At 43.6% G+C, this 15,122-nt stretch overlaps 1 protein-coding gene across 2 annotated transcripts in view; it reads left to right on the top strand.

Moving 5' to 3' along the window:
* The first annotated feature begins 3,019 nt into the window (after nt 1-3,019).
* Nucleotides 3,020-15,122, top strand: part of SNUPN (snurportin 1) — a 43,340-nt gene continuing 31,237 nt past the window's right edge. The window contains exons 1-3 of one of the 2 annotated variants that reach the window (XM_040413725.1): nt 3,065-3,163; nt 3,793-3,874; nt 12,566-12,744. In XM_040413725.1, coding sequence (XP_040269659.1) covers nt 12,587-12,744 — 158 coding nt within the window. In that variant the 5' untranslated portion in view covers nt 3,065-3,163; nt 3,793-3,874; nt 12,566-12,586. Of the gene's footprint in view, nt 3,164-3,792; nt 3,875-12,565; nt 12,745-15,122 lie in introns of both variants that reach the window. The other variant, XM_040413724.1, reaches the window with a different exon arrangement.

Below are 15,122 nucleotides of genomic sequence, written 5' to 3' on the forward strand. Positions count from 1 at the left end.
AAAACCTTTCCTAATTACACAGGAGGACAAGTTAAAGAGCTGCGCCATCTTCCTTTAATTGTCAGGGATTATGATCCTGAATTCAGTTTAATATGATCTTCAGATGAATCTCTGTAGGAATGGAGTCCATTAGGAGACATAAGTACAGAGGATAGTGGGGGTGTAGATAATAAGCAGCAGCACTTGTATGCAGTCTCCATTACCACAGTCTGTCCTGTCCGTCCTCTCTGTACCTGATGTCTCCTCATGACCTCCATTCCTACAGAAATTCAGCTGAAGATCTTATCAAAATCCCTGACAAGTAGAGCAGAGAGGAGGATGAGGAAGCTCTTTACCTCAGTGTTGTGAAGTAACTTGTCCTGCTGTGTGATTAGGACAGGTTTTGTGTGTACTAATAGGATGACGGCCACTTTATTTCTCCTAATGATTGCTCCCTAGACAAAATGAACCATTATAGCTAATGAAATGTATTTGGGAATATATTTATAATAAAGTAATATTTAAATATTTTCATTTTCTTAATTCCCGGCAAACCCCTATAACCATTTCCTGACCGGCCATTGACTATAAACGTCCTTGGGCAGTCGGTTTATTTCTGAATGGACTTTCAGCTAATCGTGCAGCTGCCAAGTGGGGGGGGGGCGCTGTCAGTGACAGCAGGGCACCCCAGAGAGAAGGCAGGGACTGTTCCTGGGTGTCCCTGCCTTCTAGATAGCTGTATACACGAGCACTGTGTATACAGATCAGGAAGCGCTATGCCGTTTCCTGTCCCAGCCCGATGGTCATGTGGCGGAGGCCGGAAAAGTGCAGGAGCTGTTGGCTCTTCCACAGACCTCGATCAGCCCTGCACGGAGGCTGTACAGCGCAGTATACCACTGAACAGCCTTTCTGGGGGGTATATTTCCCCTGTAACTGGGGCTACTATGTCAGCACCAGTTACAGGAGAAATCAATAGTTAAAAAGATGAAGTTAAATGTCCCCCAGCAGTCTTGTATGACCTTATGGGGGACACAAAGTGTAAAATAAAAAATGTAAAAAATAAAGTGTTTTGAAAAAATAAAAATAAAATAAGAAAAAAATAAAATAGACATATTTGGTAGCACCGCAACGATCGGCTCTATAAAAATATCGTATGACGTACCCATCAGGTGATCGCCATAAAAATAAATAAACAAATATTGAGCCAAAACAGATGTTTTTGTGAGCTCACTTCCCAAAAAACAGAATGTTAATCAAAAAGTCACCTCATCCCACAAAAAATGAGCCCCCACACAAGACCATAGCCAGAAAAAAAAAAAACATTATCCCAAAACGTTTTTTTTTTTGTCAATTAATAAATATTTGATGAAGTATCACTATCTGTCTTAGGGTACTTTCACACTTGCTGCAGAGCATTCGGGCAGGCAGTTCCGTCCGGCAATCCGGACGCAAACTGATGGCATTTGTAAGACGGATTTGGGTGCGGATCCGTCTGACAAATGCATTGTAATACCGGATCCGTCCCTCCGGCGTCATCCGAAAAAAAAACGGATCCGGTATTAATTTTTTTATTTGCATTTATAAAGGTCTGTGCATGTGCAGACCGGGAAGCCGGATCAGTTTTGCCGAAACACTTAATGCCGGATCCGGCACTAATACACTTCAATGTAAATTAATGCCGGACCGGCAAGTGACCAGTATTTTTGCCTGGAGAGAAAACTGCAGCGTGCTGCGGTATTTTTTCCATCCAAAAAACGAAGAGGGACTGAACTGATGCATCCTGAATTGATTGCTCTCCATTCAGAATGCATTAGGATAAAACTGATCAGTTCTTTCCCGGTATAGAGCCCCTGTTACTGAACTCAATACCGGAAAACAAAAACGCTAGTGTGAAAGTACCCTTAAAAGCAGACATTTTCGTTAACTTTTGGATTGTTTTTAGGCTACTTTCACACTGGTGTTTTGGTTTCAGTTTGTGAGATCCGTTCATGCATTCTGAATGGATAAGGATCCGCTTAGAATGCATCAGTTTGCCTCCGTTCAATCTCCATTCCGCTTTGGAGGTGAACACCAAAACACTGCTTGCAGCGTTTTGGTGTCCGTCTGATGAAACTGAGCCAAACAGATCCGTCCTGGCGCACAATGTAAGTCAATGGTCACAGTGTAAGTCACTGATACAATAAAAAAAACGGATCCGTCCCCCATTGACTTTCAAGACGGATCCGTTATGGCTATGTTAATACAACCGGATCCGTCTTGGCTATGTTAAAGATAATACAAACGGATCCGTTCTGAATGGATGCAGACGGTTGTATTATCTGAACGGATCAGTATGTACAGATCCATGACGGATCCACACCAAACGCGAGTTTGAAAGCAGCCTTAGAAATAAAGGTAAAACATATTGACTCAAATTTACCATTAACATGAAGTACAATGTGTCACGATTGAACAGCCTCAGAATCACTTGGATAAGTAAAAGTATTCCAAAGTTATTACCACATAAAGTGACGTCAGACTGGTCAGGAAGGGGGTAAAGTGGCTGGAGAGCTGACACTATCTCACCAGGTGCTGTACATTACTCTCCTCCCGCATGGCAGACCCGCACATCTATCTCATACACGTCACGTGGTGCAGACCCGCACGTCTATCTCATACACGTCACGTGGTGCAGACCCGCACATCTATCTCATACACGTCACGTGGTGCAGACCCGCACATCTATCTCATACACGTCACGTGGTGCAGACCCGCACATCTATCTCATACATGTCACGTGGTGCTGACCCGCACATCTATCTCATACACGTCACGTGGTGCAGACCCGCACATCTATCTCATACACGTCACGTGGTGCAGACCCGCACGTCTATCTCATACACGTCACGTGGTGCAGACCCGCACATCTATCTCATACATGTCACGTGGTGCAGACCCGCACATCTATCTCATACATGTCACGTGGTGCAGACCCGCACATGGAGCCTGGTATACAGAACTCCCCCTATCTGTGTCTAGGGACGTAACGTCACTGCCGCTCTGCATGAATCTCCCGCCCTCACGCTGAACCGTCACGTGCTACGGTCATGTGACCATAACGTAATACGGGTCTTTCTGAGGAGAGGACCTGGTGCAGCCGTGTTTGTGACTAGTTACCGTGCCGCTGTCCCGCCTGGCACCAGAGGTGAGTGCCGGGCACACAATAGGCATACAAAGTGGTAGCGGGTCTGTGACTGCCTCTTAAAGAGGATTTCCTAAAAATACTTTTGAATGCAGCAATGTGTGCACATGTGGCTGGTAGCACTGTACTAAGGGCACCTGTGACTGGCACTTTGCTGAGGGCACCTGGCACCATACTGAGGGCGCCTGACACTTCTGAGGGCACCTGAGACTGGTACTTTCTTTACTGTGGGCACCTGTGGCTGGCATGTCCTGTAAGGATATGTCCCACATGGCAGATTTCATGTAGATGTTTCTGTCTCATTCATTTTTATGGTCTTGTTGAAGTTCTACAACACGTCTGCCATAGTGCCTGAGGGCATACCATTATTTGTCCACCAGAGTCATTTAAGCAGTGTAACGTGGGCACCGGTGGCTGGCATGCTGTGTATTGTTGGCGCCATTACCCATTTCAGATTTCCTAATGCACATTTGTTACGGCAGTTACTTCAGCTTTCTATTATAATATAAAGAATAGGCTGAGCCCCTGGAGAAAAGGAGTGCCGCTGATTTACCAGGCCTCGTACACTCCACTGTATTTTTCATCTCTACGGATAGCATACTCGACAGTTTCATTCCCGTGCGACCATGCACACTTTCGTATTCTTCCGCACATTACAGAATACGTCCTCTTCCTATCCGCGTTGCAGATGAGAATAGCCATTTCTATTGACAGGTGAGAAGAACGCAGAAGGTGTCCGTATTTTGCGGGTTTGTGGACAGCAATGTGGACACAGCCAGGTGCTTGAAGCCTAAGCAGCAGAGACTTCCAGAACAGTGTCACTTACCGGGGTCACATCTTTCTGTGGCAGAACAGCCTGTTGGATCCTGTAATTCATTGCCGGATCCCCATTGACTGCAGTGGGGTCCGGCGGTGATCCTGCCGATTTCCAGCATAAATGCCGGATTTCGACCGGAAATAAACCGCTCCATGCAATCAGCTTGAGGTATCGGTTGTGTTAGGAGACGCTGAACTTTGTGTCCCTTAATATTATATAAGAAAATGTACTTTTATTATTGCATACATTATTTTTTATTTTTTGCAAGTCCAAAGTTCTGAACCTACATTCTTGTTACACTGGGTTATATGGTGGTTTTAGAGCCCCCATAGAGGTGCATGGGGCCTCTACTGTATCTGTGTATGTGTGTGAATCCTCCATCACAGGGATCGGCAACCTTCCGCACTCCAGCAGTGGTGAAACTATAACTCCCAGCATGCACACTTGCGTGGCTGTTCTCAGAACTCCCATAGAAGTGAATGATGCATGCTGGAAGTTGTAGTTTCACAACAGCTGGAGTGCCAAAGGTAAAAGCTCTGCTTCTGGAGGAGAATATTTCTGGACATTTGACATCTAAGCCTGTATGGCAGTGTTGGTAGTGTCTGCCACATTCATGGACCCTTAGGCCCCTTTCACACGGGCGAGTATTCCGCGCGGATGAGATGCGTGAGTTGAACGCATTTCACCCGCACTGAATACCGACCCATTCATTTCTATGGGGCTGTTCACATGAGCGGTGATTTTCACGCATCACTTGTGCGTTGCGTGAAAATCGCAGCATGCTCTATATTCTGCGTTTTTCACGCAACGCAGGCCCCATAGAAGTGAATGGGGTAAAATCGCAAGCAAGTGCGGATGCGGTGCGATTTTTCACGCTCGGTTGCTAGGAGACGATCGGGATTGAGACCTGATCATTATTATTTTCCCTTATAACATGGTTATAAGGGAAAATAATAGCATTCTGAATACAGAATGCATACTAAAATGGTGCTGGAGGGGTTAAAAATAAAATAAAAAATAATTTAACTCACCTTAGTCCACTTGATCGCGGAGCCCGGCATCTCCTTCTGTCTCCTTTGCTGAACAGGACCTGTGGTGACGTCACTCCGGTCATCACATAATCCATCACATGATCTTTTACCATGGTGATGGAACATGTGATGACCGGAGTGACGTCACCACAGGTCCTGTTCAGCAAAGGAGACAGAAGGAGATGTCGGGCTGAGCGAGCAAGTGGATTAAGATGAGTTAAATAATTTTGTAATTTTTTTTAACCCCTCCAGCGCTATTTTACTATGCATTCTGTATTCAGAATGCTATTATTTTCCCTTTATAACCATGTTATAAGGGAAAATAATACAATCTACAGAACACCGATCCCAAGCCCGAACTTCTGTGAAGAAGTTCGGGTTTGGGTACCAAACATGCGCGATTTTTCTCACACGAGTTGCACTCGCGTGGAAAAATCGCGGGTGTTCCCGTAACTCACCCGCACATTTTCCCGCAATGCCCGTCTAAAGGAGGCCTTAGGGTCCATTCACACGTCCGTGTGTGTTTTGTGGATCCGCAAAACACGGACATCGGCGATGTGCATTTTCCACTTAATAGAAAATGCCTATTCTTGTCCGCAATTGCGGACAAGAATAGGACATGCTCTATTTTTTTCGGGATCGGAATTGCGGACCCGGAAGTGCGGATCCGCAATTCGGAACGAAATTGCGGCCGTGTGAATGGACCCTAAAAGAGGACCTTTCATGGGTCCAGACATTATGAAATAACTAGCAGGAGATGTAGGGCACTGTGCAGGGATGTAATATTGCTTACTAGTTTGTCTGGGCGCCGCTCTGTTCGCTGCAGTTTTCCCGCCTGGTATGGAAATGAATATCATCGGTACAGGGAGGAGGAGACTGCTCTGTTTCTCAATGGGCGTCTCCTTCTTCCTGGCTGTAGCGCCGTCCAATCACAGCGCAGAGGGTCCCAGCCAGGGAGAAGGTGAGTTTTCTTTTTTTTTTTTTTTTTTCTCCCAGACTGTGACGCTCTCCGCTGTAATTGGACGGCGCTAAAGCCACGGAAGAAGGAGACGCCCATTGAGAAACAGAGCAGTCTCCTCCTCCCTGTACCGATGATATTCATTTCTATACCAGGCGGGAAAAGTAAAAGGGGGGTACGGAGCGGCTCCCAGACAAACTAGTAAGCAATATTACATCCCTGCACAGTGCCCTACATCTCCTGCTAGTTATTGCATAATGTCTGGACCCATGAAAGGTCCTCTTTAAGGCTGTTCATATCAATGCTCATTCCCAATAATTGACTCATGTAAAGGTGCTGCTGTTCACCTGACAAATGAGCAAAACACTGGTCACGGGGCACCTAAAAGAGGTTGTCCAGGCTACAGATATTGACCTATTGTCAAATACTGATGACCTATCAATAGCTTATCAGTGAGGGTACCACTCCCCTCACCCCCTCTGATCAGCTGCTTGAAGGGGCCGCAATGCCCATGCTTGTGCTGCGTCCTCTTCAGTATTTACCTATACGCCATCTCTCTTGTTGCGGCGGTGCAGTGTAATTACAGCTGCTCATCCCATTCAAGTGAATCCTGAGGATAGGTCATCAATATCTGTAGCCTGGACAACCCCTTTAAAATTCTTATTTGTTGGCAGCACATTGCACAACATGCAGACTGAATGAGGGGTGAACGATCGTAATAATCAGTTGTCTTTAAGGCCTTGTTGATTGACTTGTATATTGTCAAGCATCGCTTACTATTGGCAGTGTAAGTAAACCCTTAGGCCCCTTTCACACGGGTGTTGCGGGAACACGCGCGATTTTTCCGCGCGAGTGCAAAACATTGTAATGTGTTTTGCACTCGTGTGAGAAAAATCGCGCATGTTTGGTACCCAAACCCGAACTTCTTCACAGAAGTTCGGGCTTGGGATCGGGGTTGTGTAGATTGTATTATTTTCCCTTATAACATGGTTATAAGGGAAAATAATAGCATTCTGAATACAGAATGCAAAGTAAAATAGCGCTGGAGGGGTTAACAAAATAATAATTTAATGGGAACCTGTCACCAGGATTTTGGGTAAAGAGCTGAGAACATGGGTTGCTAGATCGCCACTAGCACATCCGTAATACCCAGTCCCCATAGCTCTCGGTGCTTTTATTGTCTATAAAAAACGATTTGACACATATGCAAATTAACCTGAGATGAGTCAGAGCATGAAAATATGACTCTTCTCTGGTCACACAAGTAAGATATGACTCTTTTATGTTAATTTGCATATGTCTCAAATCGTTTTTTTTACACAATAAAAGCACAGAGAGCTATGGGGACTGGGTATTGCGGATGTGCTAGTGGCGATCTAGCAACCCATGTCCTCAGCTCTGTACACAAAATCCCGGTGACAGGTTCCCTTTAACTCACCTTAGTCCACTTGAACGCGCTGCCCGGCTTCTCTTCTGTCTCCTTTGCTGAACGGGACCTGTGGTGACGTCACTCTGGTCATCACATGATCTTTTACCAATGTGATGGATCATGTGATGACCGGAGAAATGTCACCACAGGTCCTGTTCAGCAAAGGAGACAGAAGGAGATGCCGGGCTGCGCGAGCAAGTGGACTAAGGTGAGTTAAATTCCTTTTTATTTTTTTTAACCCCTCCAGCCCTATTTTACTATGACTTCTGTATTCAGAATGCTATTATTTTCCCTTATAACCATGTTATAAGGGAAAATAATAATGATCGGGTCTCCTAGCAACCGTGCGTGAAAATCGCACCGCATCCGCACTTGCTTGCGATTTTCACACAACCCCATTCACTTCTATGGGGCCTGCGTTGCGTGAAAAACGCAGAATATAGAGCATGCTGCGATTTTCACGCAACGCACAAGTGATGCGTGAAAATCACCGCTCAGGTGCACAGCCCCATAGAAATGAATGGGTCTGTATTCAGTGCGGGTGCAACTCACGCATCGCATCCGCGCGGAATACTCGCCCGTGTGAAAGGGGCCTTAGTCTGGTGGAGCTCTGCTGTGCAGTTTAGTAGCAGCCTTGCAGTAGCGCACATTGCACCCAGCGAACATGCTTACTGATTCAGGTGGTTCGGCAGTGGCGGTCTGCTTGGATAGGCACTGGTCCTACCAGGTTTGGTTTGTGTCAATAAAACTAAATGTGTGTTGGCCAAGCCTTCAGTTATGTGACGTTATTCCTCGGCCATGACATTTCCCCAGCGCCTTTAAAAATCTTGAAAAAGCCTAAGGCTACTTTCATACTAGCGTTAATGTTTCCCGGTATTGAGATCCGTCATAGGGCCTCAATACCGGGAAGAAACGCTTCAGTTTTGTCCCCATTTATTGTCAATGGGGACAAAACGTAATTGAACAGAATGCTCCAAAAAGCATTCCGTTCCTTTCTCATACCGGAGAGCAAACTGCAGCATGCTGCGGTTTTCTTTCCGTCCTGGGATGCGGAGCAAGATGGATCCGTCATGAGCCACAATGCAAGTCAATGGGGACAGATCCGTTTTCTCTGACACAATAGAAAACGGATCCGTCCTCCATTGACTTTCAATGGAGTTCATGACGTATCCGTCTTGGCTATGTTACAGATAATACAACCGGTTCCGTTCATAACGGATGCAGACGGTTGTATTATCAGTAACGGAAGAGTTTTTGCTGAACCCTGTCGGATCCAGCAAAAACTCTAGTGTGAAAGGGGGCCTAAGAAGAGGTCAGAGGCACTTTAACACTCTTTGGATCATTTCTGGTATGTCTGTATTGTCATTATTGGTATGTCTGTAATGTTTCAGATGTATATACTATATATAGTGGGCACTCAATATCTGGTACAACATATTTATTAATTTAAAACTTAATCAATATTCCACCAAGTTACTCTATTCACAACATAGCAATGAATTACATAGCATTCAATAAAACGTAATCAATAAAACGTAAAAGTGATTATTCCCAATTATTATATAAGACAATGTAAACCAATCCCTAAAATTATTAAAAATTCCTGGAGGTTAGATAAGGGTTAATATATGATTCCTGAGGATTAGCCAAAGTTCGGTTGGTTAGAGTATCATTATTATTCCATAAAATCCCTCTAAAAAATTCCTCTAAAAATTCCACACTGTTTTATAAGGTGCAATTGATAGGGTGCACTTGTTGATAATTTGCTAGTGTCCTTCAATAGTTTTAGATAAACAAGTCATTAGAAAGTCTCAGTTGCATAGCATATTATTGTTTGGGTAATAATTCTGGTCAGGGGTTATTGTATGCAGTTTGGTACTTTTACTTACTGCTTGTTGTTCGACTTTTTCTATATCTGACTGTAATGGCGTCCCACTACAAGTCAGTTCACTCACCCCTCTTATACCCAGTGGCGTGCGTACGCCTGCAGTTTTCTTCAGAGCTGTTGCTGCATTGATCGGGGACCTCCTTCCGGTTTCTCTTCGGCGTCCCACGTGTTCAAAATGTCTCACGTGATCGGAGCGTCCCACGTGATCTGGACTTCGTTCAAATTATTTATGTCATCCAAAGGCGGTACCAACCTCCGTACATGCAATTTTTTTTTGGCAATATTTCTATTGGTTTTTTCGCAACAGTCTGTTAATAGTTGCAATGCTGTAGGACGTCTTCTTAGTATAAGGATCTCATCCACTCCTGCTATACGCGTTTCGGGGTTGCGTACCCCTTCCTCAGTAGCTGGTTTTTGAGATCCTACATTGCTTCCTTATATACCCATATGGGTTCCGCCCTTTAATCTAATTGAAGTTCCCTATAAAATCTGGTCAGGAACTCATGGAATGTAGAATGTATACCCTCCTTTGCCCATATGCATCATATCCTCTCCCATATCTAAAAATATTCTTATACAATTTTCATACGATTATAAATACTCTTTCCTCTCTTTATAATCGGATTGTTAACCATGTCTCATATATAAAATACATATATTTATACTTAAAATATGATTAAAATTTACAATAAAATTATAACTTAATACTATGATACATCTAAAAATTGTCTATCCTCACTCTTCAATATATGTAATATTTCTACGATTATCTTGCGATTTCAGTTGTTTTCTATTCTACTCCATTCACATTCTCTCTTGATGTGTGGGGGTCGGGGCCCTTCGCCGAGAGGAGATCGGAGTGCTGATATTACAGCCAGACTCCGATGTCCCATCAGCGAGGGGCACCCATCCCTATATTTTACAGGAAGCCAAATATCTCGAAGTCTGCATTCAGACCTTCAGGTAGTAAAGTGTTAAAATCATATATACGTCTTGCTTCCTGTCGTGACATATTGGAAATATGATCACCTCCCCTCCAATGTATATCCACTTTTTCGAATGCCATGAATGTTAATTGAGAGGGATCCTGATTATGATAATATTTAAAATGCTTTGACAGTGAGTGTTTCTCGTATCCTGTCCTGGTTTTTGTCATATGCTCTGCAATCCTAGTTTTCAGTAGTCTTTTTGTACGCCCTATATACTGTTTCTTGCAAGGGCATTCAATCAGATATAGGACATTTGATGTATTGCAGGATAAAAATGTGTCATCAAGAGAGAATGTGAATGGAGTAGAATAGAAAACAACTGAAATCGCAAGATAATCGTAGAAATATTACATATATTGAAGAGTGAGGATAGACAATTTTTAGATGTATCATAGTATTAAGTTATAATTTTATTGTAAATTTTAATCATATTTTAAGTACAAATATATGTATTTTATATATGAGACATGGTTAACAATCCGATTATAAAGAGAGGAAAGAGTATTTTTAATCTATTTATTTATAACTATTAACAGACTGTTGCGAAAAAACCAATAGAAATATTGCCCAAAAAAAATTGCATGTACGGAGGGAGGTTGGTACCGCCTCCGGATGACATAAATAATTTGGAGTCCAGATCACGTGGGACGCTCCGATCACGTGAGACATTTTGAACACGTGGGACGCCGAACAGAAACCGGAAGGAGGTCCCCGATCAATGCAGCAACAGCTCTGAAGAAAACTGCAGGCGTACGCACGCCACTGGGTATAAGAGGGGTGAGTGAACTGACTTGTAGTGGGACGCCATTACAGTCAGATATAGAAAAAGTCGAACAACAAGCAGTAAGTAAAAGTACCAAACTGCATACAATAACCCCTGACCAGAATTATTACCCAAACAATAATATGCTATGCAACTGAGACTTTCTAATGACTTGTTTATCTAAGGGCTCTTTCACACTTGCGCTGTCCGGATCCGGCGTGTACTCCACTTGCCGGAATTACACTCCGGATCCGGAAAAACGCAAGTGTACTGAAAGCATTTGAAGACTGAACCGTCTTCAAAATGCTTTCAGTGTTACTATGGCACCCAGGACGCTATTAAAGTCCTGGTTGCCATAGTAGGAGAGGGGAGCGGGGGAGCTGTATACTTACAGTCCGTGCGGCTCCCGGGGCGCTCCAGAATGACGTCAGAGCGCCCCATGCGCATGGATGATGTGTCCAATGCGATCACATGATCCATGCGCTTGGGGCGCCCTGACGTCACTCTGGAGCGCCCCGGGAGCCGCACGGACGGTAAGTATGCTGCTCCCCCGCTCCCCACTACACTTTACCATGGCTGCCAGGACTTTAGCGTCCCGGCAGCCATGGTAACCATTCAGAAAAAGCTAAATGTCGGCTCCGGCAATGCGCCGAAACGACGTTTAGCTTAAGTCCGGATCAATGCCTTTCAATGGGCATTAATTCTGGATCCGGCATTGCGGCAAGTGTTCCGGATTTTTGGCCGGAGCAAAAAGTGCAGCATGCTGCGGTATTTTCTCCGGCCAAAAAACGTTCCGTTCCGCAACTGAAGACATCCTGATGCATCCTGAACGGATTTCACTCCATTCAGAATGCATGGGGATAATCCTGATCAGGATTCTTCCGGCATAGAGCCCCGACGACGGAACTCTATGCCGGAAGAAAAGAACGCAAGTGTGAAAGATCCCTAAAACTATTGAAGGACACTAACAAATTATCAACAAGTGCACCCTATCAACTGCACTTTATAAAACAGTGTGGAATTTTTAGAGGAATTTTTTTAGAGGGATTTTATGGAATAATAATGATACTCTAACCAACTACCAACCGATCTTTGGCTAATCCTCAGGAATCATATATTAACCCTTATCTAACCTCCAGGAATTTTTAAGAATTTTAGGGATTGGTTTACATTCTTATATAATAATTGGGAATAATCACTTTTACTTTTATTGATTACGTTTTATTGAATGCTAAGTAATTGATTGCTATGTTGTGAATAGAGTAACTTGGTGGAATATTGATTAAGTTTAAAATTAATAAATATGTTGTACCCAATGTGTAGTACCAGATATTGAGTGCCCACTACACAATACAATCTTGCTATATCTAATTGTGGTTGGGGTGAACCACAGCATAGTGAGAGCACCTGTCTGTGATAACAGGAAGGGTGAGCCACTATCTATACAATTTCTATATACTATATATGTCACTAAATACCTCCAGTCATGTTCTGCCTAATTATTTTCCGTTTTAATTTTCTTTTCTGTAGACAATACATGAACACGGGAAAATGGACGCCCTCGCAGAGGCCCTTGCAGGAAGCTTCGCTGTTTCTTCTCAACTCAATAGTACTTCAGCTCCTCATCCAAGATTAGCTCAATACAAAGGCAAATACAGCTCTCTGGAGCAGAGTGAGCGCAGGAGGAAACTGCTGGAACTCCAAAAATTGTGAGTAAGGGTCAATTTACACACTGGCAGATTTTCTGCGGTAACTAGCACAGATCGCTAATTTAGCAAATAAGTGGTATAGCTCAATTTACATGGAGCAGTCATCGTTACTCCGAGTGACCGACTGATTGTTGTGGTCCTTTTACAAGAACCAATGTTACAGGCAATTATTGGGAAAAAACTTTGTACCTTATATATGCCTGATCATCAGAGGAGGTGAGAGATGCATTTACATGCAACAATCATCTCTCTACGGCATGTGCATAGAGAATCGTTGGTTCTGGGCAGCAGATCGCTGTTTACACAGGACGATGTACTGCACAGAAACAATGATTTTGAGTGCCTGCCGAAAGACATGGTCACCTGATCACTTGTTCACTGGGTGACCACTAGCACCTTTACATAGGCTGATTATCAGGGGCGAGCATTTCTACAATGCTCATCCCCAATAACTGGTCTGATTATCAGTTCATATAAAAGGATCTTAGAGGACCTTTTAATTATTATTTTTTTTAAATATCGCTTGTACCCCCCCCCCCCCCATCTTCCTGCTGTTTTCCCACCCAATATGTTAATACTGAGCATCGGTATAGGGAGTTAGAGACGGCCGCATTTCTCAGGGGCATCTCCTTCTCCCTGGCTGTGCCGCGATCCAATCATAGCGGAGATCGTCACAGCCCAGGAGAAGGTGAGCTTTTTTTTTCTCCCTGGCTGTGATGCTCTCCGCTGTGATTGGATCGCGGCACAGCCAGGGAGAAGGAGACGCCCCTGAGAAACCCTGGCGTCTCCTCCTCCCTGTACCGATGCTCAGTATTAACATATTGGGCGGGAAAACAACAGTGGGGGGCGTACAAGCAATATTTTAAAAAAACAGGCAGGATGGCAGCATCAGCAAAGAAAGGTATTTAATTAAACTAAAAAAATCAATAAAAAAAAAATCAATGAAAGGTCCTCTATAAAAGGTTTGTCTTATTTCACCACTACAAAGACGAGATGAGGCTAAGCCCTGACCACCAAGTGTCCAGGAAAACAGCGGAGTGGGCTGGCTTTCCTCTGTGCATGGGAGCTACAGAAACAGTGGGGCACTGGCCCGCTCCGCGTTCTTTTGACATTGCATTTTTTGTGCGGACATAAAAATCAATCAGCTGATAGATGGGCATCTGCTCATTTGCCGGCTGATCGGCAGTCATGTTTACAGAGGGCAATGATTGGTAATGAGCATTTGAAAGTGCAATTGTTCACTTTGTCATCAGATTATTATGATGATTATTACTTTGCATTATTTGTCTTTGTGTTATTGAATAAAATCACAAGTTGATCTCTACTAAGATAATTTGTAAAGGCCCGTTTACAAAGGGCGATGGTCAGCAAACTGTTGCACTTTTCTTTGTTTGGTCCAAGTCATTGCCTTGTGTAAACATGTCCAAAATCAGCCAAAAAAACACCTGTTTACTGTTCTTGCATCTTTTTTACTGAAATTAAAATTGTTTGTGGCAGCACCTTGCCACGTCTAAAACCATTGTTAAAGAGGACCTGTTACCACAAAATGCAGAGCAATCTGCAGGCAGCAAGGTATAGAGCAGGAAGAGCTGAGCAGATGGATGTGTACTTTTGTGGGAAAAGAACCAGTAAAATGTTTAATTTAAATATGTGTGTTTCTGACTTCGTTGTTCATGAGGAAGGTGTTGTCAGTGACTGACGACCATCTCTCTATACACATTACACATAGAATGCTATCAATCACTGATAACACCTCCCCCGTGTACTGCTAGAAGTGCCTGACATCATCTCTGTATACACACTTACACAGAGAATGCTATCAGTCACTGATAAAACCTCCCTGTGTACAGCTATCAGTGAATGACAGCTATGTATACACACTTTCACAGAGAATGTTATCAATCACTGCTTACACCTCCCCCGAGTAAAATGAAGTCAGAAGGAAGAGAGGTTTGTATAAATTAATGTACCTGTCATAGTGATATATCAAAGGTTTTGATCATAGGGGTCTGAGTGTTAAGACACTCAGTAATGACTAATCCAAGGAGATAGAAATACTTACACAGTGCGCTCTCTATCCTTGCTGCTGAAGACGTGGACTGCCGTAGACTTTCTGTTGAGCCTGTCTTTAGCAGTGAGGAGAGAGAATGCACCGTGTGAGCATTTCTATCTCCTTGGTTTAGTCATTATTGGAGGTCTCGGCACTCGGACCCCAACAGATCAAAACCCTTGATATATCACTATGACATAGCAAAAGTTTTTCAAAAGTACAGGTACATTTTAAGTTGGGTCAATATAACATGCAAAATACATTTTTATGTAAATTTTTAGATTGTGCTTTAGTATTGCTAGATATAACCCTGACATCTAAATATGAA

The sequence above is a fragment of the Bufo bufo genome, chromosome 1 (genome assembly GCF_905171765.1).
Source record: "Bufo bufo chromosome 1, aBufBuf1.1, whole genome shotgun sequence".
In the NCBI taxonomy this organism is placed as follows: Eukaryota; Metazoa; Chordata; class Amphibia; order Anura; family Bufonidae; genus Bufo; species Bufo bufo.